General features: G+C 27.0%; 2 protein-coding genes across 7 annotated transcripts in view; one reads left to right on the top strand and one right to left on the bottom strand.

Moving 5' to 3' along the window:
* LOC126904397 (E3 ubiquitin-protein ligase mind-bomb-like) overlaps positions 1-23,999 on the top strand; it is a 62,756-nt gene extending 38,757 nt beyond the window's left edge. Inside the window, exons 1-11 of one of the 5 annotated variants that reach the window (XM_050683408.1) lie at positions 3,470-3,599; positions 3,747-3,801; positions 3,930-3,962; positions 5,601-5,642; positions 6,173-6,199; positions 6,740-6,757; positions 7,393-7,419; positions 14,779-14,931; positions 21,520-21,564; positions 23,104-23,253; positions 23,370-23,996. In XM_050683408.1, the coding sequence (XP_050539365.1) occupies positions 3,597-3,599; positions 3,747-3,801; positions 3,930-3,962; positions 5,601-5,642; positions 6,173-6,199; positions 6,740-6,757; positions 7,393-7,419; positions 14,779-14,931; positions 21,520-21,564; positions 23,104-23,253; positions 23,370-23,794 (978 nt within the window). In that variant the 5' untranslated portion in view covers positions 3,470-3,596 and the 3' untranslated portion in view covers positions 23,795-23,996. Of the gene's footprint in view, positions 1-3,469; positions 3,600-3,746; positions 3,802-3,929; positions 3,963-5,600; positions 5,643-6,172; positions 6,200-6,739; positions 6,758-7,392; positions 7,420-14,778; positions 14,932-21,519; positions 21,565-23,103; positions 23,254-23,369 lie in introns of those variants that run through there. The other 4 variants (XM_050683409.1, XM_050683407.1, XM_050683406.1 and 1 more) reach the window with 4 other exon arrangements.
* A 933-nt stretch (positions 24,000-24,932) lies between these two features.
* On the bottom strand, positions 24,933-27,404 carry LOC126904400 (sentrin-specific protease 1-like). 2 transcript variants are annotated; one of them, XM_050683415.1, is made up of 6 exons: positions 27,233-27,404; positions 26,915-27,018; positions 26,526-26,675; positions 26,265-26,397; positions 26,065-26,169; positions 24,933-25,792 (listed from the first exon to the last, which is right to left on the bottom strand). In XM_050683415.1, exons 1-6 carry the CDS (start codon positions 27,402-27,404, stop codon positions 25,206-25,208), a joined length of 1,251 nt encoding a protein of 416 aa, XP_050539372.1. In that variant the 3' UTR covers positions 24,933-25,205. The 2 variants fall into 2 exon arrangements, with proteins under 2 accessions (XP_050539372.1, XP_050539373.1); XM_050683416.1 differs by lacking the exon at positions 26,915-27,018 and having other exon boundaries at positions 27,233-27,385.
* Between the last annotated feature and the right edge of the window lie 112 nt (positions 27,405-27,516).

Raw genomic sequence — 27,516 nt, forward strand, 5'->3', positions numbered from 1 at the left:
CGCAAATGGCTACCATATTGAAAAATATACTATTTTTGTATGATAATTATGGGTTTTGTATTTTATTTTAATAGAAGTTGATGTTGCTTTTGCAATTATCCATCAATTTTTTAAAATTAAACACTATCTACAGATTTGCATCGAAGCGTTTCTTATGATAGTGATTTTAATCACTGTCAGATTAAATCTATACTGGACCCTACTATGCAATGTCTCCACTATGCCGCGACCCCACTGTGCTACCGTTTTTTTTTTTTTAGTTGTGCGTTTTTTATTACAGTTATTAGTACTGTATTTTGCTCTTTTGGGTGTTTGTCTTTAATAAATAAATAAATAAATATATATATGTACATATTCATAAAAAAAAAAAAAAAAAAGAAAGAAGAAAAAAAATAGGGTGCTATATATACAAAATTAATGGGTTTTATGAAATTGATTTCTTGAGGAGACACATCAACCAGTTTAACAACCTCTGGTAGGCCACGACTGAATACTAAGTCCATCATATCTCGACGTTTTTGTTAAAAAAAAATAAAACAGAGTACAAAAAAAACAGCATGGTTGACATGAAACAACAAAACCTGACAGCAGAACAACCAAAAACGTAACTTGTCACCACGGTAGTATAGCTAAAAAAAGCGAGTTCAGTCGTTTTAGCATCGTGTAGTGCCAGGTGATGATGACGGCGGGCGGTGGTGGTGCTAACTTCAAACAAGTTCATTGGGGGGAAGTACAACAACATTAGTACAGGAGCACAGTGTATGAGAATAGGATGACGGGTATCGAACCAGTTGACTTGTGGAGATTATACATACAACACATAGCTATCAAGAAATACTTAACACCTAATGCACACATCACTAACTGATAAGATTGATATAAAAAAACAAACTAGTACAAATCCTACAATATTACAAATATTATAGAATGGTAGTAAATACACAAAGTTAATACACGTAGAGTTAAAAAATTAATATATAACAAAGTAAAATTATTTAATTTTGTAGTTGAAACCCATTATCATATCAAAACTTAATTCGTCAATAAATAAAATTAAAACATTAGAAATTAATGATTTTCATTATCTATATGAAAAAATTTGGTTAAGCAAATTTATATTTGATAAAGAAGAAATTTTTTTTAATTATTGAATATAAATATATTTTTTAATATTTTAATTAGATACTAGTTATGATAATTTGACGTATCATTAAAAATGTTAGTCCTCCGAGAGCTGAGAAAAATGAATGACAAATACAAAAAAACCATATAGTAAAATATTTTAATATTAATAAGAAATTCCTTTCCACAAAGGGAGACTACAGTTGTGGGGCCTTAATATTCATTGAATTTATACTATCTAAATGAGATAAAAATCTAACGAACTTTGAATTTTATTTCCACCTCAAAAATAATTAAGATAAAAATGCACAAAGTTGTTTCGACGGGTAGTGTTCGAAATTCGTACCTCAAGTGTAGAAGATTATAATATATTTGACACAGCTGCTATGTATTACATGAATTTGTGGCTGAAAATGACAATTTAATCTAGTTCTAAAATTCAGTTCTTTTCTTAACATTGGGGAGGCCAAATAATCAATATTATATATTAAATTATTAAATTTATATTTAATATAAGTTAGATTTATGTAAATTGTATAAAAATTGGTGGGCTCATTACTATAGCAATCTCTTGTAAGATATTAAAAAAAAAAAAAAATTTGAAGATAAAAGTATCATGTTTTTACCTACGGCTGTCATTTGCACATAAAAAATAGGTCATCAGGACAATTTTTTATTTTTTTTTTTTGAACTTCTAGTACATAAAATAAGCTTTATTTTAATATGTTTGAAGCTCGCGGTATTTCAGGAACATTTTCGAAACTGAAGTCGAAAAAGTTCATTTTTTGTGTAGAAATTGCTGTTTTGAATACTTCCCACGTGGGCAGGCAAAGGGACAGAATTTCAAACAAAATTTATCAAATAAAAGGAAGTATCTAAGGTTTTAATATAAAAAAAATTATTTTGATCTGTTAATTTTTGGAAATGTTATGGCAATTAAAAAAATTCCTAGCACAGGGGATCGCGGAACAGTGTTGACGTGTAATAGTTGGATTAAGTATAATGATATCTGACAGTGATTAAAATCACTATCATAAAAAACAGTCAATGCAAATCTTTAGATATGAGTAATGAGGAGAAATTTTTCAATTTCAGAAGTTAATGTCTTCAACTAGATACGATTTGTGATCTTTATTTTGATCTTCCTCTACCTCTTCTTCCTTCAACATTCATTTCTATAACTGTTCTTACAACTTGCGATTATTCTCTACTCATAACACGCCAAACCATCTAAGTCTATAATAACCAAAAATTTCCACCTCTCCTATCACGTCCTCTCTGATTGTTTGATCTCCTCATTTCAACTACCTCGTGTTCTCCTTTATCAAACTCATATTCTATATACTCTGTCTTACCCTTGCTTATTCTTATACCTTTTTCTTTAAGTGTTGATCTCCACACTTCTAGACTTTGATTAATTTCCTCCTATTAACACTAATATCGTCAGCAAACTACATGCACCATCACTTTTAATGGTTTATCATAATTAAGATTTTTATTGACCAATCTTAAAAAATTGCATTTAATTTAATAAATAAATATGTAACATTAAAACTAAGTATCTAGATAAGCTGTACGAAGTTATTTTTAATATGAAACATTTTAAGTGATGGATCAGACCATCTGTTGGCGGGGCGACTCTTTACCCTTCCAAAACAGCGGTCTCCCTACTCTGTTTCAACGAGCTGAACTTGTATACATATAATGTATGCTAAAACGGTAGTGTGATAAAAAAATTTGTAAATGTAAGTATAAGTAAATTCAAAAAAAAAAAACTTCAATAAATGAGGCCAGATTTTTAATTATTTTTTTTTTACTTCGTGTTTTTTATTGTATAAAGTGCTTTTTAATCATATTAGTTCTTTTTTCATACATAAATATTATTAAAATTATATTTCATGTAGTTTAAATGAAATATAATATATGTTGTAAGTTTTAATTTATTAAAATAATGGTTTGAAAAAAAAATTTTCTTTGTTAACTTTATTATTGGAATGACCCGAAATTTGGCATATTGATATGACATTATAAATTAGTTTTTTGAGCATTATGAGGAGAAATTTTTATTTTAGATAAGTTAGGATTAGATTGAATAATAGTAAAAAAAATTGAGCCCTATGTTCATAGATATCAAGCTTTTGAATTAAAATACCTAGATTAGGTTAAAGAAGCTCAATATGTAAAAAGGTCAATATTATTTAAAAAAAATTACATTTTGGCATTATCGTCATTATTTTGAACAACTGTACTATTAAAAGAACTATAAATAGTTCTTCTATTCATAAAAAAACTATACAAAATTTATTATATTTACATGAAATTGATGTGTAATTTACTATACAGAATTATGTTCTATATAATTACAAAAAAAAAAAAAATTAATTAAAAAAAACAACTAAATTTTAAATATATTTAGTTATTAATTTGTATGATACAATTTCTTTTGATTATTGTGAATTTATATAAAAGTAAATATGGTATGTAGAAAATTTTTTGAAACTTTACTGATAGTATTATATTAATGAATTATATAAGAAAATATATTATTTTTTATGAGGTTATTGTAAATTAGAAATTTTATTAAATTTTATGTTTGAAATATAAATTACCATTTTTTGTTTTAGTTCAAACTCAGCTCATCAATTCCTATTTTGGTTGGCATTCTAATTTTAAGCAATGGTACATATTATACATCTTATTTTCTATAATATAATTTTGTCAAGCTTCACTAATTTGTTTGTTATTAATTTTCCTTTGATATAAAATTCAATTTAAGTTAACCATTAAAAAGTGTGAAACATTTTTAGTAATATGTAAGGCATCCTCGGAGTCTGCATTAAGTAAGTTTAAGTTATAATAAAATCAGTTATTTCGCATTTTCATACTTGTATAAATTTCGAGTTTTTAACATAAAAATTATTTTATACTAATTTTAAGTAATATTCAAGAAGATAAATAGTGCAAGCACTACTTAGTTTACAAAGCTGAATATCTATGTCCCAGGCTTCTTAATCGAGTATCTCCCGTATGCCTATCTTTTACTCGTTGTTATAACTTCAAAAATATAACAATAAAGGTTTCATATATAAATAGCATAAATACAACCTTACTTTTACTGTATGTTAAATTTTAAAACAAATGAATTAATTAATTGTAGAAGCTGTATTTTAATTAAATAATTGAAATTACTAGAGAAATACAAGGAGAGGTGCCGTGGTGCACGTTGTTTGCTGACGATATAATGTTAATAGGATAAAATAGGGAGGAAATTAATCAAAGGCTAGAGGTGTGGAGGTCAGCTCTTGAAGAAAAGGGTTTCAGAATAAGTAGAAGTGAGACAGAGTATATAGAGTACAAGTTTGACAAAGGAGAACACGAGGTTAGTGAAATGAGATCAGTGACAACAGGCGAGGATGTGATTGGAGAGGGTAAAGTTTTAAGTATTTAGGGTCAGTTGTGCAATAGAGTGGTGGTATTGACGAGGATGTAAGACACAGAATTAAGTGAGGGTGTTTGAAGTGGAGAGAAGCGTCTGGCGTCTTATGCGATAAAAGAATTCCAATGAGTCTGAAAGATAAATTCTATAAGACTGTAATAAGGCCAGCTATGATGTATGGTTCAGATGATGTATTGTTGGGCGGTTGATACGAGAGTAGAGCAGAGATGAGAATGCTTAGATGGATGAATGGAATGACCAGAAAAGATAGAATAAGGAACGAGCATATAAGAGGAAGTATAAGTGTAGTGTCAATCGTGGATAAGATGAGAAAAAATAGACTTAGATGGTTTGGTCATGTTATGAGGAGAGAAGAATCGGAAACTGTAAGAACAGTTATAGAAATGAATGTTGAAGGAAGAAGAGTTAGAGGAAGACAAAAAAAGAATGGAGGGATGCTATTGAATGCGATTTGAGGACAGCTGATGTGAGCGTAAATGATGTGGGAGATCGTGTCAAGTGGAAGATTAGGATAAAGGTGGCCGACCCCAAGTAGTTGGGATTAAGGTGAGGAAGAAGAAGAATAAGTAGAAACTGCATTTTCTAGGAGTAAAAATACTCTATATTAGCGCATTATAATTTTAAAAGATGAAAAAATGTGATCTCAATCTTAACTGCATGTTAAAAATCATAAAAAATTAATGAGGCCCCGAGTATTTTGTGATGACCAAAATTGCGTTTTGCAGAAAAGCAAAGTCGAGAAATAAACTTTTTAAACACTAGCAATTGCTAATATAGTTTTTTGTTTAAGCAACGCTCTTACAAAATAAAAAACATTTACAAAAATGTTTAAAAGTAGTATAATTCTTGGTGATGTTCAATAATATAAAAAAGATGACTAAGATCAAAACATGATAAGCATATCCAAAATCAAGACTTTAACAGTATCAGTCGTGGTCTTACATTACCCATCATTAAAATTATTATTTAAATGTAACTCATTTAACTTTGCAACTAACTGTGCTTATTTTCATTTTTAAAGGAAAATTTTTGAATTTCCTTGGATATCCTCGATTGAGAGCAGGTAAAGGACATATTTTTTACTAAATTATTAACTCGAATTTATTGAATTTTTTTCCATCAATATGTTAATTTAATAATAAACTTTACATTTTTTTAATTATTTTAAATTTTAATAATCATAGGATTGAAACACCTTTGATGACACATTAATATATTTATTAAACTTATTTATAAGATACTGTTGTTTTATTTTTCAAAGAAAAACATTGTTTTATGTGATATTATATACAGGTTGTTTAGTAAGTAAGGAAACGGGTTAATTGTTATAAACAATGAGCAAAATAGAATCTTGTTTCCTTTCTTACTGTACACCCTATATATAATGGTTACATACTATAATCTAGTAAAATTATTAATTTTAAAGCTTAATAATTTAATATCAATTTAAAATTAGCCTTTTAACAGAATAATTAAATAAACTGTTTTAAACACATTTTAATAAGATAAAAAAATTCGACAATGTATTATAGGATTAACAAATGTGTCAAATTTTTAAATAATATTATTTTTTTAAATTTTTATTTATTTAAGTTGATATAGAAGCAAATTATCCAGAAGGTAAAAAATTCAATTTTTAAGCATAAGCATTATTATAAAATAATATTATTATTATAAAACAAATTATAACAGTGTTTATATTAATACAATTCAAAATTCTCATTATTTTAGATTTTTATTATAAATATAAATAACATTAAATACTCTTAATGTAATTATTTTACATAAATTTGTGATAGAATAAATTATCATTATATGTAATATATCACAGTTTTATGTGATATTATATATAAGGTGTTCAGGAAGTAAGTAAATGGGTTTCTATTGTTCTCATTGTTTGTAACTGATATGTTTCCTTACTTACTAAACATTCTGTACAATAGGTACATAATATAATAAAGTTTCAAAAAATTAATTTCAACGAGAAATAATTTAATATCAGTTTAAAATTAGTCTTAACAGAATAATTAAATAAACCCTGTCTTAGACACATTTTATTTAAGATAAAAAATTTTGTCAATATAATATATGATTAATAAATTTGTGAAATTTTTTAATAATATTATTTTGTTTAATTGTTATTTATATCTGTTGATGTAGATGTAATTAATCCAGAAGGTAAAAAATTCAATTCTTATTATAATTCTAGTAATATACGTAATAACCAAGGTTGATAAAAAACACAGTTCAAAAAACAGTTAATAACATAAATTTAAGTAGTATAAACGTTTAAAAAGTTAATATTAAACATCACCAATATTATTATTAATATTTCTTCAAGTAATTATTTCTTAGAAATACTAAGTAATAAAAAATATTTAAAATTAAAACTAAAACAATGTTTATATTAACATAATTCAAAATTCTCATTATTTTGGATTTTTATCATAAATATAGATTATTTGAATAATTCTAAATTAATTTTTTTACAGCAGTTATTGATATATAATTTATCGCAGTTTTATGTGATATTATATACAGGTTGTTCAGTAAGGAAACGGGTTACTTGTTATAAACAATGGAAATAAAAGAAACCCGTCTCCTTACTTACTGAACACTCTATTTATAATTTTTACATACTATAATCAAGTATTAAATGATTCATTTTAATGCGAAATAATTTAATATCAATTTAAAATTAGCCTTCTAACAGAATAATTAAATAAACTCTGTTTTAAACACATTTTAATAAAATAATAAAATTAGTCGAATTTTTAAATAATATGATTATGGTTAATTATTATTTATTTCAGTTGATGTAGGAGCAACTAATCCAGAAGGTAAATAATTCAATTATTTTTATAATTATAATAACGTACGTAGTATTCAGTGGTGTTTAAAAGCGCGGTTTAAATAAAAACCTGTTTAAAAATAAGTATATAGTTAAAAACGTCTGAATTGTTACAATAGATAAATGTAAATTTTAAATTTTAAACAAATAGTGTTTAAAATTTCTGTAGTATTGCGTACATTATACAAAATTCTACTTGAAAAATAAAAATACTTTGTAAAGAAAAACAAATAATTATTAATATTATGGTGACATTTCCATGTTTAACTTGTTATATTAAATTATGTATATTATAATGCATAAATTATGTTTATTATTCAAACATAGCAGATTGTATAAAATACCAATAATAAAAAAACATTTCTTTGTTAATATAAAAACTCTCGTTATAACAAATTATTGTTAGCGAAACATTATATTTTTGCTAACTCTCTAAATTTTTTTTACATCTTAAATGTAATCATTAATACCAATTAAGTTAAATAATTATCTGTATAAAATGAAACTTAGGCTAGTTTTAGGGTTGTGAAAAAACAATTTATAGGATTTCCAATCTCAGGCGAGTTGTATAAATATTTTTTGGTAACCACGTATATCGCGTAGGACATCATGAATTAGTCGTCACTGTTTTCCGCCAAAATCTCTGTAATCAGTGAATTTGATATTCGCCAAAATAGATTTAAATATTTTATCTGATTTTTATGAGAACAGCAAATCAAATATTACAAAATTAATAATACCCGGTTTACATTGTACATAGATTGGATTAACCTAATGTGACTACGCTTAGTATAAAACAAGATTTTCAATACAAATGATAAATTTATGCCATATGTTACGAAAACAACAGAATACTACTCAATGTGAATAGTTCGTTAGTGAAAATACTTTATTTTTTGTAAAATTACATAAAAAAAAAACCAGCACAGGGGGATCGCGGAACAGTGTTGACGTGTAATAGTTAGATTAAGTATAATGATATCTGACAGTGATTAAAATCACTATCATAAAAAACGCTCAATGCTAATTTTTAGATAGTGTTTAATTTTAAAAAATTAGTGTTTAAAATTAAAAAATTTAAAAAAGCTACATGATTTACTATTTCCTTATTTATATCCTGATTAAGAAAAAGTATGTCGAATGAAAAAGGGCTATAAATATTATTTCTCATAAAAAAAATGTGTTGATCCAGACACTTTTCAATAAGTTAAAGCATTATAAAGTTAAAAATTTAAAAAATAAAATCGAGAATTTTCACATAAAAATAGCATTTGGTATCCATTTTCACTGTAAAGACAAAATAAAGTCTGAAAATTTTTTTTTCATAATAAAGTACAATACATTATCTTTAATTTAAGATATATATAAAAGTGTCAGTCTTTCCGGAACACTTTCAAAATTTAAGTTGAAAATGTTAATTTTTTGAGAAAAAGTTATCGTTTTAAATCCCCCCCTGTGTTCATGTAAAGGGTCAGATTTAAAATACACCAAATGATAGGTAAAAACATCAAGCATCTATAAAAAAAAATTATACTGATTTGGTCATTTTTAAAAAAGTTATAGCAGTTTTAAGTAAAATAATTTCGAAAATTAACGATTTTTAAATTTGTAATTTTTTTGGAAGTCTAGTGAGAGCTGAGCAAAAGTGGTAACAGACACAAAAAAAAAACACTTCATAGTAATCAATATCTTCTTAGTTTCGCATCGAAGCTAAAATACGTCTTCTATCAAAAAGCAGATAAAAAATTAATCATATTTATAGTTTATTAGTAATAAAATTAAAAAAACGAAATTATTTACATAACATATCAAATAAAATAGAACCTTTTTTGATAAATTCCTATTTACCAATTTAGCAATGTTACTATATTATTTAATGTATTGTTCATGTTTAGTTTATCAGCATGATAAACTAAATGATAAGCTATTAATGATTTTTCTTGTAATATTAGTTTGTATTTCATTTATTACAATGTATTTTAAGTTTCGATGCAAAACTGAGAAGGTATTGATTTTACAGTGTGTTTTTTTTTTTGTGATGATTTTATATTTTTAACTTTATATTTCTAAAAATGTTAGAAAAATGTATGAATCAATACAATTTTTTTATGATAAAGACTATTTATAATTATCTTTTATCCGACATTTTTTTTTTAATCGTAGTATTTCCCTTTATACAAGTGGGGTTCTAAACTTAAAAATACATATGAAAATAAAACTTTTTAACTCAATTTTTGAAAATGTTCCGGAAATACTGTAGATGGTACAATTGAAATATAAGAAATCATTTTTATGAAACTCTTAGTGTGTAAATAGATGTTATAATTGATAACCTATAATATAATAATATTAAAAAATATTCCTAAAGTGTTGTTTAATTTAATTTTAACAGAGATTTTTTTGGTTATTATTATTAAATTTTTTATAAATATTAATTTTCACTAATTAATAATAATTTCAAAAAGTAGAGATTATAATAATCAAATATAATTATTATAATTAGTATTCATATATTATAATTATAAATCAAATAACTAATCGGGATAAAATTAAGGAAATAGGAGTTATTTTTGCTTTTAAAATAATCTACCAATTTCTTAAAACTAAACACTATCTATAGATTTGCATCGAAGCGTTAGTCATATTGATCACTATCAGATATCATCTATATTAGTTCCAACTATGCCATGTCCATAATGTGCCGCTACCCCATTGTGCTACAGTTTTTACAAATAAATTTGTTATAACAAAAAATGTTAGGTATACAATCTCTTTCTTCCGGACTTAAGTACAAAGATGTATCGTTTATTTATAAAATTGTCTAAGGTACTGTTATGTAACTCGAAATTTTGGAACAATAAAGATAGCTGGTTCCCACATTTTGCACTAAGTCGAAGATTTCATTTTATAAGTTATTCCATTCATAAAAATATAGTTTCGATAAACCTGAATATTTTGCATGCCTAAATAGGTTTAAATTTCGACAAGAAACCTAAACTTTAGAATCAATGTTTTACCTTCCATTAATAAACTTTTAATTCTAATAAATTTCGTTATATCTGTTACATGTAATATAAAATTTCTAATTATAATTTAGCACTATCTTGATTACATGCATTTATTATTAGTTATATAATATTGGATATTGAAATAATTATTTACACTTTATTGCTCAATAAGGTCGTTCATTAACTTATTAATAATTACTTACGTAAAAGGAGAATTCCTACCTAAAAAAATTGTTTACCTTACGTGTAAAATTTAGACTGTAATTACTTTAAAGTATGTTAATTACTGTTTTTGTAATAAACTGGGTGTTCACTCAGTTAAATAAGTATCTTTATAAGTACTTTTTATCAACACTTGTTTTAACACGTATCCAAAAAATGTCTCCAAAACTTGAAACAGTGAGTCTTTTTCCTTTCGATATTCTAATCTTGGCTGTGATATTGATCTCTTGTAGATATTTTGAGTTTTTAGCTTCGATGCGAAGCTGAGAAGGTATTAATTTTATCATGATGTGTTTATTATTTTTTTTTTTTTGTGTCTGTCAATACTTTTTCTCAGCTCTCACTGGACGATTTCTTTCAACAATACGTCAAAAGATTGCAAATCGTATCTAGTTAAAGACATTACCCTTAAAATTTGAAAAAACTCCCTCGTTCCCCGTAAACGGAGGAAATCTCTAAAAAAAATACAAATTTAAAAATCGGTAAATTTTGTCATTTTTTTCACTTTTTTTTCTTAAAATTCCATAACTTTTTCAAAAATCAACAAATCAACATAATTTTTTTTTAAATTAAAACTATAGATATTTTTTCCTTTTATTTGATATCACTTTTTTTGAAAATCTAACACTTAACCTGCTCACTCGGCGGGATTTAAAATAGCAACTTTTTACAAAAACTAACTTTTTCAACTTAACTTTTGAAAATGCGCCGGAAATATTCACAAATTTATTTAATCTTAAATTAAAGCTTATACTATATACTTTACTATGAAAAAAAAAAAAAATTCGAAGTATACATTTTCTTCTTTGTGAAAATTGCTACCGTATTCAAAAATATGCTGTTTTGTGTTACAATTCTGGGTTTTGTATTTTATTTTATTTTAAAATACATGATAAGGGCAGTACACTGATTTGGATAAATATTATATAAATAAAATTGATATAACATAAGATGTTAAACTTATTTAAATTTGTTTGCTTTTTTTAAGTCGAGTAAAATAACTTTTAAATTTGAACTAGCTTAAATTGCTAATTTTTTCGGCCGACAGTAGCGACGTATTGTTACCGAATCGGTAAAACTTGTGTTTTACGCGTTTGGGGTACAAGGTTCCAACCCGCGTATGGCAAAGGGGAATACACTGACTTTCATGAATATTTTATAATTTAATTGACGTAGAATAATGTTCATAAGACATAAGAAATTAAACTTATTAAAATTTTTTCACTTTTTTTAAGTCGAAAAAGTAATTTTTTAATTTGAATTAGCTTAAATTACTAATTTTATCAGGCGACGAAAACAACGCTCAGTTGCCGAATCGGTAACACTTCTGTCTTTCACACTTGGGGTACGAGGTTTGAATCCGCCTGTCGCAATAATATTTTGCATTTTTTTAAGTTAGAATAAAATTTTCAAATCATTTGATATTTATCTCATTTAGATTCAATAACTTCAATAAATATAAAGGAACCTATTATTATAGTCTCCCCTCGTGAGAAGAAATTTTTTATTCATGTTAATATTATTTTACTATGTGGTTTTTTTTGTGATTATGATTTATTTTGCTAACCCTCACTTGACCTACTTTTTTCAACGATACGTCATATGATTACAATTCGTATTTAGTTGAAGATATTACCCTTAAAAATTGAAAAAATATTCCTTATTCAAATAAAAAGTAGCTTAACCAGCTTTTTCCATACAAACAATTAAAATAATTCATTTCTAATAGTTTTAAAGTATTTATTGTCGAATTAGATTTGATATCAATAATAATTTGAAAATAATTCAATATTTTTTACTTTATAATGTTATAACATATTGAAAAGTGTATGGATAAACACAATTTTTTTATGAGAAATAATATTTATATTTCTTTTTTATTCGACATACTTTATCTTAATCAGGATATAAATAAGAAAATAGCAGATCATGTAGCTTTTGGAATAATCCACCAATTTCTTAGAATTAAACATTATCTACAGATTTGCATCGAAGCGTTTCTTATGATAGTGATTTTAATCACTGTCAGATTAAATCTATACTGGACCCATCTATGCCACATCTCCACTGTACCGCGATTCCACTGTGCTAAGTTTCTTAATATTAATCAAGCGCGTTTCTAAGGAGGACTATATATTGAACTCCCCTCTTTAAACATTATGGTTTATTTCTTAATATATTCTAATATAATTTTACCAAAAAATTATTCATCTTCTTACGCAACTCTTTGTCGAATGTACATATGTTTATATACAATCCCATATTTCGAGATATGTAATGTAAATCATTTACATTTAAATCCAAAGCACTATTTATTTCTCTGAAAATTACTAACTATGCTAACGTATAAAGAAGTAGACTCAATAAGTTTTTTAACATTTCATTTTTTTTTGTCTCACATTTCTCATATTATATTATTTATCTTTTGCAACTTTTTAAAACACGTGTTTTTGTTTCATACGAAGTTACAATCACAAAAAATTAAAAAAAATAATCAACCTCTAATTTTTATGTAATAACTATAACAGTCGTATAGGTGCAATCTAATCACGTATTTTTTTAAATTGTATTAAGGTGTGTATTAAAAATAAATAAATCAAGTACTAATATGTTTAATGTATTGAAATGTTTGTATCATCAAAAGTGTTCGGCCGAAAATAAGATGCATAAGAATTCTTCTAAATTCCAGATAATAAAATGGAATGTAAAAGGGCGTAGATTTGATATATAATTGTAAGAGTAAACTCATTTACTTTGGCTTTTTTATAGCCCACAAAAGTAGTTTAGCGATTTCTGGCGATATTCTTAAAATATGTTTTGCTAGATTTGTTTGGTCAATGCGATTGAATATTTTTCGTGTGAGTTTTATGGAATGCGTAAAATAATAGTTTAATTTTGTGTAAAAGGGTATTATTATTATTTTTATCTTATCCACGGGAACACTGTTTTGGTGACATCTTTTTATTAGGTATATCTATTAAAGTGTGTTACTACAAATACACTGGTATATTAGAATTGGTAATTGCAAAATCAAATAATGTTTTATTGTTGCATATCAATAAGTACTTCTAATTCGGAAAATTGAACATGCCATTAAATTGGCCCATTTAGATAACGCCGCGGTCATTGACAACTTGCCGCTTGTGGTACGATGTTTGTCCTCTCTACTAAAAAGCGCAGTTTTTTACAATTATTATTTATGTATCTATTTCACTTATAAATCATCATATTCTGTTAGAATTCATCATAGAATTTTGAAATTTCGAGGAAACAAGAAATATAATATTATCATTATTCAGCAATGATCTTTTAAAGTTAAAAAAAATTTTTCTTAAAATTGTATGCAAAAACTATAAATCCCAAGAATCTCATTATAGACATTTCAAAATATTGCTTTTTAAATATTCTCAAATTTTCAAATTTCTATGATCACTTTAGACCGTTTAATCAAGATTATACCATTGATAGTTTTTAAGCCTCAAAATACGGCGATATGGTGTCTTCTAAATGATAGAGCTCGGCGATATTACTATGGGAAAATTATTCGCAAAAAACAGAAAAAGAATATAAAGTTTATTTTGTTTTTAAGTCTCGCACATAGTTTTTCTTAGAATATATTTTTATGTTTGCGCATTGTAATAGATGTTTATATTTTATGATAATATTGTAAACATTAGATTAATAATATGTGAACATCCTCTCTTTTCACATAAAAATGTGAAAATGAAGGATGCTTAAAAGAAAATGTATGATTTTGAATATTATTTTACTATCTATTATTTAATACTAGGCTCCGCCTTTAGATCTGGGTCCTACAGGCCTCTCGTACCTTCATTTTATTATTTATTTTATTTTTACTGTATATTTGTTATGCTAATTCTGATGTAATATTTTTCCTGCAACACACTTATCGTGCAAGACGCTCTTAGGTACTCATGCCGAAATCAATGACTCGTAAGAACGGCCGGAAGGTCCCTAACGCGCCGAAGGCTTATTAGGCCTGTAGGGTGCTAGGTCTAAACCTGACGAAGATTAGTTTAAGCAATTATAAAATATAATGTCTTATAGTTTTTATTTTTAAATACATTATATATAACTGTACGTTAACTTTTTTATAGACATTTGCTTTGTATGTTTGTATGAAAAATCAACGGTAACCTTTCAGCCATGTGGACACAAGTTAGGAAATATTTGCACTAACTTTTTAATACAAGGAAAAGGAAAAAATTGTCCAAAATGTAGAAAAGAAATAATTGAATTTGAAAATTTAGGTTTGTATAAGGTTTCTAAAACTGAGTGACTGTCTTGTATAGTTAAGAAGATAGTTTATAGTAACAGACCAATAATATTAATGGCACATATTAAGGTTGAATAATGAATAGGCAATAGCCTGTTTATTAATGACATTGCATTACTCAACCATCAGAAATGACAATGGGTCCAGATATTATTGTTTTATTGAAAATAAAAATGTTCAACTCATGATTAGCGTAATTGAAAATCGGGTGGGTTGGTTCACCAGGAATTCGATAGTTTATCAAAAAATTACATAGTTTGTCATATTATATATTAAGAAAAATATTAGAACTATTTGTAAATTAAAAAATACTACTAAAATTATTAAATAAAAAATGTTCTATTTTTTAAAAAAAATTTAAAATAGCCATTTTATAGATTCTTAGAATTTTTTTACACAAAAAAATTTCACAATTGCACTATAAATCATAACCTGGGTTGTCAATTTAATTTTTCTATATGGCAATCTGTAGTCCGGAATTATTGACGTCAAACTATGTGTTTAAGTGGCCGTTATAGATATAGTTTACGATACCATCACTTATGCCTTATTTATTTTGTTAGTAACTTAACTTATTTTATTCAAAGACACGTCTATCGTTATAGTTTTTATTGAGGTGGACATAATACCTATGCACTCAGAACTGTTGGTCCATTGTGCGCACCTCATACCGAATTGTCTTGATTCGGTTTACCCACCTAAGTGTTTTCACCGAAGTATTAGTACATTATACTTATCATTGTATAAGGGTGGATCATAAAATCACTCCTATAGATGACCAAAGAGTCCTGTCTGTCCGGCAAAATTAAGTATCTCTCTGGGTTTTAGGTTTTTAATATCTTCTTTTTCAGGAATAGATTTACTCAAGTCGTTTGATCTTAGTGTGAACAAAGCTCATTTCACATAATGCGAAATGAGTCTTCCTCTTCTACTCCATACTTTCTGCACAACGGTGATTCTAATACCCCATTGCGTTAAGATGTTTAAGCAGGTGACCATGTTCTGTCAGTAGACTAGTCAAAGTGCTTATTTGATGTCTAGTCATACTATTAAGATCACCCAACAGTATACCAGGGGTCTTGATAAACATTTCAGACGATCTAGATACTTCCAAGTACTTCCAGATTTTCCTGTGTTGTTCTCGAGATCAATTCTTGGGTAGCGCTTTGAGCGATTGCAAAGTGAGTCCTACCACTGGTTCTGGTCCAACATAGGTATTTTCTGCTCCTTTCTTGGCTAGAAATTCAGCATTTTCATTTCCAGTGACACCATTGTGTCCTGGTACCCACTTTGTTGAACCTCGATAGTGATTTTAAAGTTTCCCTGATTCGAGAACCAGTTTTGAATTCACCTGATCATTACAGAGTACTTTCAAAGCCGCTTGACTGTCACTTAAGATAGTTACCTTCCTATTCTTGCATACCAGCAGGTTCTGAGCCTTACCAGTATCGCCATCACCTCTGCTTGGAAAACAGGGGTGTTACGCCCAATGAAATATTGACATTTATTCGTGGCTTTAGACCCCAAATACCAGCACATACATTTCCTGATTTTTGGATCCATCTGTATACAGGGTGGCCCACCACTCACAGACAACTTAAATAACTTTTGATCCAGTTAATATTTTTAGTTGATTTTTTTTTTAAATAATAGTTATACGTTAGGTCTATAGCTATATCTCAATAATTAATTTTTTTACATTTTATTAAAAATATTAATTATTTTTAAATTTTAAATAAAATATAAAAAGAAAATCTAAGATAGCTATTTTGTAGAGTAGAATCTCAGAAAAATCTTAGTAAAAAAATATCTTATTAATATTCAGTAGTAAATATTCTGTAGCGTTTTGAAGTTTGTGAAAATTTGAATTTTCATGTATTATTTTACGGTATTAAACATTGAAATACGTATTGAGAAAAGGACAGAAGAAAACGCTATCTTTTCAATATACTTTTGAATGAGAGTGATAAGTAATAATTGCCTTATCTAATTTCTTATCNACCATGATAAGAAATTAGATAAGGCAATTATTACTTATCACTCTCATTCAAAAGAATATTGAAAAGATAGCGTTTTCTTCTGTCCTTTTCTCAATACGTATTTCAATGTTTAATACCGTAAAATAGTACATAAAAATTCAAATTTTCACAAACTTCAAAACGCTACAGAATATTTACTACTGAATATTAATAAGATATTTTTTTACTAACATTTTTCTTAAATTCTACTCTACAAAATAGCTATCTTAGATTTTTTTTTTACTTTTTATTTAAAATTTAAAAATAATGAATATTTTTAATAAAATGTAAAAAAATTAATTATTGAGATATAGCTATAGACCTAACGTATAACTATTATTTAAAAAAAAAAATCAACTAAAAATATTAACTGGATCAAAAGTTATTTAAGTTGTCAGTGAGTGGTGGGCCACCCTGTATATTACAAATCCTTTTTTTTCAGTCAGGTGGTTAATATTCCATTTTCTACGTGTAGTGAATTCTACTTTGTAGGTAATGTTATTCTTAAGAATTGCTTTGATATAATCCAAGGAGTATTCCAAAAAGCCCTGGTCTATATCCTTTATTATTTTACCGTGTTCTGCTGTGGCTCTCTCCAAAGTCCACATACCTAAGTTGTGGAATCTTAGTACTGTAGCTTTGGCGTAAACTTTAACCTCTAGATGCAGAGAAGGTAATCTGATTAGTGCCTTTAATACGACCGTTGGTGTAGTTATTCATTCTCCCGTGATGGCTATGGTAGCCATTCTTTGTATGCGGCTAAGTTCTTTCTTAGCTGTAACGAGTGCTGTTCTGGTCCACTATACTAGGGAACCATACAATATCATAGGTTTAAACACTAAAGTGTACAACCAATACATAACTCTTGGTTTATAACCCCATGTCTTTCCCAAGGCTTTGCTGCAAGTCCACAGTGTGGTCTTTGCTTTTTTGATTCTTGACTCAACATGTGATCTCCATTTAAACTTACTATCTAAGTATTTTATTTCCGATTTTAAGCTAATTTCTAATCCATTTAGAGTAAGGGTGTCAAGAATGTCTAGTCCTGTTCTCCTTCTAGTGAACTTAATGACCTCTGCTTTATTTGGATAGACCAATGGTCTAAGACCATATATGTATAGTATTTATTCTTTGTTGTGCTAAGTCTATAATTGTATCAGAAAATTTACCCACAGCTTCTACAGCTAAGTCATCCTCATAAACTTGTATATAATAGTATTTGTTTAACTCTTTAATAAGAGAGCCCAATACTAAACACCATAGCTAGGGAGATAGAACCCCGCCTTGTGAACATCCCTGTTTAACACTCTTGATTACTTTGGTTTCATTGAGCTGTCCCAAAATAGAGCGTTCCTCGAGCATGGTTTCTATCCACTTAGTAATAAGTGGTTCTATTCCATACTCTTGTGTAGATTCACTCATAGCATCAAAGGGAGTATTGTCAAAAGCCCCTTCGATGTCCAGGAATATACCTACTGCATACATTTTATTTCCCTATCTTAAACGTTAGGCATTGTAGAGCTGTATCAGTAGATTTCCTAGTTAGTATTGCCTCGACAGTTTTGTTTGGTCCATTCCTTAATGATCGCAGAAGTTTAGTTGATATAGGGAGTTGTTGTATATCCCCAAAAAACTTCTTTCAGCTTTCTATTTTATAGGATTCTCAGTGTTTTCTTTGTAAACCGACACAATGGAGTCCTTTAGTATATTTACAGCCTTTCAGTAAACTGTCTCAACCACAATCTAAACTGTAAGTTATTCAGGTACGAGAAAGATCTGCCCTGTAGTTGTCCCAGTTTGTTCTTTTTGGGTACCTATAGTACTCCGTCTCAACTTTGTTAATTTCCAAAGTGAATCGTAAGTGCCTATGATCAGAAAGAGAAGGTTCGAAGGACATTTTTCACTCTTTTATCTTTTGAAATAACCCTTTAGAATGAACTGTCAGATCAATAACTTCCTGATTACAAAGGTAAGTTCGCTACTTTTGTTTTAGTATACTGAGGTCTGTAGTCAGTAATAGATCCATTATTACCTCTCCTCTTTGATTGATGTTACTGCTCCTCCAAATAGTGTACCCAAATAGGTATCTTGAAGCTACTATAATATTTTTACTATCACTTAGTGTTACTCTGATAATAGTCAAGTTTGCATTTAATAGATAGCCGCCGTTCCAAGGTGGCGACCGTACCTTAGGTTCGCTTTTCACATATCCTTTTGTATACGTGGATAGGTTTCCCTCAGCTGTGATCGTTGTTAAAGATGGCGGTTTTCTGGGTCTCTTTCGCTCACGCAAGAGACATCCCTTTCGAGTCAGCAGTGAAGTGAGTGCGTTTATTTCTTACCTGTGCCTTGCCTCCTTTCCCGGGTGGCACTAGTGATACTTCAGTCTTGCTCTTCCCAGATTTTTGAGGAGCTGATTTTTTCACATCCTTCTGGGATGGTGGCTGTTTGGAAACATAGTCCGTGAAGCAAACTCTGCCCATTTCAAAACATGGGCTACGATTCAGTTCCTCCAGTTTGACTACTACTCTTCTCCTGGTATATGAGTGACCATCCGTTTGTAATTGATCGGGTTGTAGGCTTCCATTTAGATTTCTGCATCGTTCCAAAGTTTTATCAGGTTGACATAATAAGTGAGCCACTTAATAGAGTTCTCTTGGGCTGCACTGGTCACAAGTGCTCCATCAATGAGTCTGGTGTCTTCAAACCTTGGTATGTCGGTTCCATCATTACCCAACAGTATCAAGTCTCAAACACAAGATTCAATGAATAGCCTCTGTTCTGTGGTCAACTTGTTAGTGGGGTAGCCTGCTACCAGAGCCACTTTTTTATCATCGGTTACCACATCCCTATAGGTCAGTATCTAATGACTTTTCTTACATGGAGGTTCTCTTTGACATTTTCAAGTCATGAGTTCCCTTGTCTTCCTTCTTTAGTAGGTTCTTCTGTCCCTCCATGATTGCCCGACTCCTCTTCAGCTTGAGCCTTTGACTGCCGCTTAGTTTCTAAGGTCTAAGTTTTAGACCCTCGATTTGGTCAGCTACTGCTCCCAGTTGATCTTGCGATTCCTGTTCTGTATTTGTTGATGTTGCTGTCTCTTTGCTAGTAAACGGTTCACCAAGTGTCTTGTTGTTCGCATTGAGACATTCAAGTTAAGTGATTCTTCTGCGAAAAGTCGTTAGTTAACGCTGTACATATTATATTTACTGAATATTTAAAATATATTTTACCTAGTCGTTGATATAAAACAATAGTTTCACTTTATCATATAATATCTTACTAATAACTGAGGTACACGATTGTCTGTGTCTTCTTCAGGTAATTAAATCTCATTTAGGGTGATAGAGACCGTATTTGGACAGATATTGCGTAGCTTCAGATTCTTGTTTTTAACCAAGATACCCAAGTTTTAAAGGGACCCTAAAACTTTTTATACTACATTATTTATCACTAATAAGAAATAAAAACACATAAAAAAATTTGATGTATCAATAACAACATTAGATTAAGTACTTATTAAATCACAATTATTCCAATATATAAAACAAAAACGTTGCTAGGGCGGAGTTTACACACATCAGTACGTTCTGAACTCGTAGCGTAGGTCAATATACCTATTTATAGTAATAAAATATTTGTTACTCAATAAGTACTTATCCTAGAGGTTTTTTCGACTAATAAATTTTTTTTTTTTGATTCGGCATTAAAAAAAAAAAAGCAGAATATTCGCTGAATCAAAAGTAACTAAAGGTGTTAAAACCGGGTAGAAAATTTTGTATGAAACATCTTTTCTTAAAATTTAATTGTATCTTATACAAAATCGAATATGCTAAATCTTCAAGAAATTTAATTTTTATATTGGTTTGTAATGTCTGTACAATAATGAACAGAAACATTAATATTTTGTGATATTAAAATTTATAAAATAATAATGATTTACTTTTAATATACATTTTATGTATTGTTTAATAGTAATTTTATTAGTTTAATTTAGGGATTCATTGTAAAATTTCAAATTAAATTTTGATACTAACAATATATTTTTCTTAAATTTTTTATTCAAGCACACTTAAAGTATTGCACATATTATATGTAATTTCGAAAAATAAGTGAAATGTATAATTTATTGAATAGATTTTTATATAATAATTTTAGTAAAAATTTTAAATTAAATTATAATGATTAATATTTGTACCATCAGATGAATTATTTAAACTAATATATGATTGTAAAAAAGATATGAACACACATTTTTTAGATATTTTATAGAATACCTTGAAAAATGTTTAAATTCTAGATTTACCTTTCTAGAACATTTTAATACAAAGGTATTAAGATAGAAAATATTTTGAAATATTATTGTAATTATATGTAAAAAAAATATTTTATCAATTTAAACAATGTATACTGAAAATTATTTTAGTACATATTCATTTCTCGAATGATGTTGTTAAGTATTCTTTAGTGTCTAATTAGAGTTTTTTAAATACGATTTTATTATAATTATTGTGTTGAAATTATTAATTTAAAATTTTTATTTAAAGTGAAATCGTGTGAAGAAGCAAATGAAGAAGTGGACATACCAGAAGGTGAACATTCATATACATATTTTTTGTTAGTTATATATTTTTAAAATATACTATGGTGCCAAATATTACAATTTCAGAAAATATTGTCAATTTTTGACAAACTAAAGCAAAGTAATTTTACTTGATTGGAAGAGAAGCAGTTTTTAGTATGAATAGTTTAAGAATCGCCAAATTAAAATTAAATTCCTTATACTTAAATGTGTAATAAACAAAAAAAAGTTAAAATAAGTAGGAACAGAGAGATATATATTTAGTTTTGGTTATTTCAGGATCGAGCTATATTGAGTAATCAATCAATAAAATTTCCCTATCTCACCATCTCTTATTATGTTTATCGCGAGAATTTTGAAGGAGTATGATATCCAAATAAATATTCGCAATTACCTTTATTTATTTTTGTAGTTGTTCGGATAAATCTTATAGTAACATCTAGGTTCAGAGTTAACAATTGTTTGTAGGATTTCGCATTTATTTCGATTAATTTTATTTGTATTTTATTAGATTTTATTTATTTGATTTTAATCATCAATACACGCTTTTATTACTTCGACAGTATGCGTCGTTCATAAAATATTCACTCAAAAAGATTCTATACAATAGGATCTGCGTTTATTATGATTTATTATTTTTTTAGAATATTCAAATACTATTTATATTATACTAGGTTTTTACTAATAATATTTTCGATAATTTCCCTATAGTCAATATCGATATTCTTAATAATCTCTTTAAATTTGTCAAAATATAATTTTAAGAATAAATTTATCTGTATCCAAAATATAATAAACAAGACTGTGGTGGCCCAGTCTTTCACAGCATAAAGTCTTGGCTGGCGCGGACACAGTTAACCTCGTGAATATATATGTAATAAACCAAAAAAATAAAAAGAAGAGTTAAATAGTGTATGATATAAAATATGTGGTTAAATAAAAAATGGTAGAACAATATATGGTATAACAATAATAACCATTAGTTATATGTGTAAGGATGTGAAGGGTGTAATATAATACAATAATATTAGTAAAATGGGCTTTAGAAAAGTGAGTAACCGGTGGCTGAACATATAAGGGTAATGGTGAAATAAATAAAATAAGCATAAATTTTTATGACAAAATAGTAGACTGATCTCGGGGGCTTAACAATGCTGAATATGATGATAAATATCCCTTAAATTTTTTTATAATTTATCTTAATGGTTTATTACGCAATAGATTGTTTGTGGTTTGAAAGTATGAAAAAAACTTATACTTACCTTATGTCCCACAAAACAACGATATTTTAAACAATCCAACGTTGTTTCTAAATTTCACACTATGCGTTATATAGTCGATATGATTGTAAAATTACAATTGAAATTTAAAATTACGCTTCTTCGGTCTTCCGGTCAATTTAAGATAGTTCAGAAACGAAGGGAGCATTAATATTGAATAACCTAATAAAACATTACTTTATTTCAATAAATGAATTTTCTAAGTCCTGATTTTATGGACATTTGTAATACATACTTGATTTATTTAATAAAATAAGGTATTTTTATAGATGCATGTACAATATGCTATGTGGAAACATTAACAGTTAAATTATCCCCTTGCGGTCATACTATAGGCTTGTTATGTGCCATAAATTTTAAAAGATCTCAGGAAATATGTCCATTTTGCAGAACAAAAATAAAAAATTATTTCACTATTGGTATGTATTAATTGACTTTTTAATGAATATTAAAAAAATTTATAATACTATTTTGTACTTAATTATTGAATTTTATTAAACATTATTTGTAACGTTTAAATTTTATGTTGTAATAGATGATGCGAGTGAAAACCCCGAAGACTTATTTAAAAAATATGATCCTATCATAAAAAGAAAAGACCAGGCCAAACCACTTTCAGAAGATAAATTCAAATATTTAAAAAATCGTTTCGAATCTAAAGAAATGTCTACAGCAGAAATAAAAGCTCGATATTATTATCTTCGGCGAGATCAAGAACCTGATGAAGAACTTATTAAAGATATTAATGCCACTTTAAATTTTATTCAACATATAGGATTAATAACACATGGAAAATCAATATACACTAAAAATATTGGCATTCGTTCTGAACATATTGTATACTGCACTACCTTTTTGAAATCATTAGATGACAACGAAAAACCTATGTTGAGTAATTATTATAATCGTAATGGTATAAATATGATCTACGAATTATTAATACGAAGTAGATATGTTTAATTTGAAAATTGAGGAAGCAATTAAATATTCTATTATCGTAATATCTAAAAGGAAATTTACTTATCAAAAAGTACCTTTAGATAAAAACTAAATAAAATGTTTACTTTTGATGTTTTTTTTCATTGAAATATTTAATGGTTATAATTGATCAGTTGTCAATTCAAATGTAAATATTTGTTACACTCGTTTTACATATAAATATTAAAAAATAAATGAATCAAAATAATTTTTTTTTTTATAAATACCTAAAATATTTCCTTTTCATTTGTTATAAATTTTTGAAAATCTAATCTTTTACTTTCCCACAGAGGAGTATCAAAATAGCAACTTTAAGGCAAAATTTTAACTTTTTCTACTTAAATTTTGATAATGTTTCCAAAATACTATGAACTTGAAACATATGTTAAATTAAAGCTAATGCTATCTACTATGAGTTAAAAAAAGTTATGTCCCTACACCTTGTCTTCTTAAGTAACAGTACCCGAACTTAAACAAATTATTTTATTTTGGTTTAAAAAAACATTATTTTTCATGTTTTTATACAAAGATAGGTTATTCAATTAATTTTAACATGACATAGTTTTATGTTCAGTGGCGTATTTTGGGGGGATGTCCTCCATGTCTGGACACCCCCCGACTTAAAAAAAATGCCTAATATATTGGTATTAACTTTATTTATAATATACTATATTTATTTACTATAAAATAAATGGTATTTTAAATAAATAACAAAATTGAAAATAATTTGATAGGATTCGACGACACGTATTTATCTACATTTTATCAGAGATTTCTAGAAATTATTTGGATTTCATTGGGTCATTTAGATAACAAAAATACCCGTAGCAAAAATATAATAACAACGAAAATATTATGAACTTGTAGTTCATTTTTTAATTTATTTTATAGTTTATCAGTTTAAAGAATTATAAACAAATTAGTTTAGTGACCCCTATTCAATATACCGCATTTATAAAAAATACAGAAAAGAATTTTTTATAATTAAAATAGTATTTAAAAAATAAACAAAAGTTATGAAATTCTTTATGAATCGTCATTTAGTAAAATTAAAATTAAGTTGTTAAGATAGAAGATACGCTTGTTAATTTAAAAATTTATAATTGGCTGACTTTTTAACTTAATTGTATCCATAACTGTATATTATAATATTTGTATATTCACATAACAAGAACATTAAATTATTTCAGTTAAGATAAATTTATATTAAATTTGAATTTCTTAAATGAAATGTTACAAAGAAAAATAAGATTAAAATAAAATAACAAAACAACAATTAAACATAGAAAAAGTAAAAAAATGTTTGGTGGTATACAAATAAAAATTTCAATTTATAGTGAATATTAAGAAAATTGATATAAAATACAAAAATAACATTTCATTCATAAAAATATTAATTGAATAGCTCGCCAGCAATAATTTCATTTTTGTGTCTTAATCTTATAAAAGGCATAAAATTTGCATTTATTGGTGTTGTATCTCCTCGAGACATTTTTTCTGCCAGCTCAACAGTAAATGGCCCACAATCATGTCCATTGGTTTGGCGAGATGTCTCGCCTATTTGTAATGTCCATGTAGAAGCTTTTCCTTTTTTGTCCATCTCCCATTCAATTAAGAAATTTTTTAATACCATTGGATAAGGACCCTTATACGACTTAAGACTATCATATGATGTCACAGTCTTTTCAGGTATATTAACCACTGTCAATATCCAATGACTCCCATATACATTCATGGGCACAAAAAGTAATTTTATTGTGTGAATATCTTTTTTTATCCATCTTCTTACAGCTGGATAACCTCCTCGAAGATACGCTACAATAAAATCAGTGACAACTGCATAAACTTCACCTTCTGACCGTTTTACTATCATTTTAATGTACTCATTAATTGTGTCTGAAGTATACCATGATGTGGGCGATTTAAATGAAGGTGCATTATACTGATCAAGAGATTTTGTGTTCTGATCTTGCATTACTTCTGCAAGTGTAACCATATTTAAACATTTTTCATAAAATTAATAAAAGACTTTGTTGAACAGTTTACTATTATTTAGGTTTATTTAAGGTTTTGGAATATGAAATTAAACACGTATAATTACTTTTGTTTAAAACGTCCATGGACCCCCTTAATGACACGCCTCTGCAGAAGTTATATTAATTTAACTCGTATTATTATAATTAATTATGTTTAATAAATAATCTTTTTTTATTTAATTTTACATAAAATAAATAGATTAAATAACTAATTACCTTTTTCTTTCTCTGGTACTTTTATTACTTCAATAGTGGACAGAGCAAGTAAATTTACGTCATTCGGCGTATTTAAGGTCAAAGGATTAGAACTAACTTTTGGCTCTAAAATAATTTATGTTTAAAAATATTACATATTTGTTTCAAAAATCAAAACTTCATATTTTTTAAAAATGAATTATATTTTAAAAGTTGTATACTTTTTATGACTTTTTCATCTTCTTCGGATGAATTTCTTTTTAAATTTGGTCGAGCAGTAGTATTAGAAGATATCTCAAAAAGTTGTTTTTTTATTTCGGATTTTTTGCGTTCCAAATTTTTCTTATGAAAACTCTTAACGGATCATAAAAATATATTTAATTATATGATAAATTTATTTAAGAAATCTGCTTTAAGTCCAAAAAATGGTTTAGGGTATACCCTAAAATCTTTTTATTGAAATAAAGCATAATAAAATATACCTTTTCTAACAAATCAGCTGATATTAATAGCGGATTGTCTTTTGAAATTGCTATATTTTTTTTTTCTGTTGAATTTAAAATTTCATTTTTATATTTTTCAGATTTTTCATTCTGAAAAAGTGTTCCGAATTCTCTTTGCTGCATCATATTCTAGGTAACCAAAGAGATATTTAAATAAACAAATAAACTATACTTAATATTATATTATTATCTTCGATAAAAATTGAATTTCCCATAAAAATCTAATAGAAAAAATAGCAGAATAATATTAAACATTATGTTACCGCATTTATATTAAGGGGGTTGATAGTTTATTTTATATTTTTGAATCAGACAAACCCCAATAACATAGCTAAATCGAATAAATATATTAATATAATTATAGTTACCAATTTTTCTGGAATAATTTTATCATTTTTATTCGTTTTTCGATACGTGCGTTTTTTTGGAATAATGGAATTTTTTATAGGATAAATATTTTTATTAATAATTGCTGCAAATTGAATATAATTTTAATAATTATTAATTAAATAATCAATTTCGAAAAAGGTTTTTAATATTAAAATAGTTAAATTAAAGTAAAGCGACTGAATTATTGTTATATATGAATAAGAGAACTTATTATTAATTTTTCTTATATTTTATATTAAAAAACTTTTTCTCTATTCGAAATAGTTAGTTTAATTATTAATCTTAATAGTGTTTACAGATAATTCTTCCATCTTTAGTTGACTTTTTTGATATTTGTCCTTTATTTGTATTATTTAAAACACAATTGGAATGCATGAAACGACGATTCCATATTTCTTCAACTCTGCGTATGACCTTATGTAAGTTTGATTCATTTGTTTGACCAAAAATATTTTTTTCACTTGCCATATCAATAACTAATTAAATAAATCTTAATAATTACACAAGACGATAGTTTATTTTTCACGGGAAAAAACGAAGTGAACTGAAATGTCGATAAAATCAACATTTACATCTAATT

This window comes from Daktulosphaira vitifoliae, unplaced genomic scaffold (assembly GCF_025091365.1).
Source record: "Daktulosphaira vitifoliae isolate Bord-2020 unplaced genomic scaffold, ASM2509136v1 Scaffold_4, whole genome shotgun sequence".
Taxonomy (NCBI): domain Eukaryota; kingdom Metazoa; phylum Arthropoda; class Insecta; order Hemiptera; family Phylloxeridae; genus Daktulosphaira; species Daktulosphaira vitifoliae.

What these genes read in the sequence shown, in the direction of transcription:
- LOC126904400 (XM_050683415.1), bottom strand. Translation starts at nt 27,404, where the DNA reads ATGGCAAGTGAAAAAAATATTTTTGGTCAAACAAATGAATCAAACTTA. An exon ending in TAAAGATGGAAGAATTATCT is followed by an intron (nt 27,019 to 27,232) that starts GTAAACACTATT and finishes TTCAATTTGCAG; the next exon opens with CAATTATTAATAAAAATATT. An exon ending in AGATGAAAAAGTCATAAAAA is followed by an intron (nt 26,170 to 26,264) that starts GTATACAACTTT and finishes AAATTATTTTAG; the next exon opens with AGCCAAAAGTTAGTTCTAAT.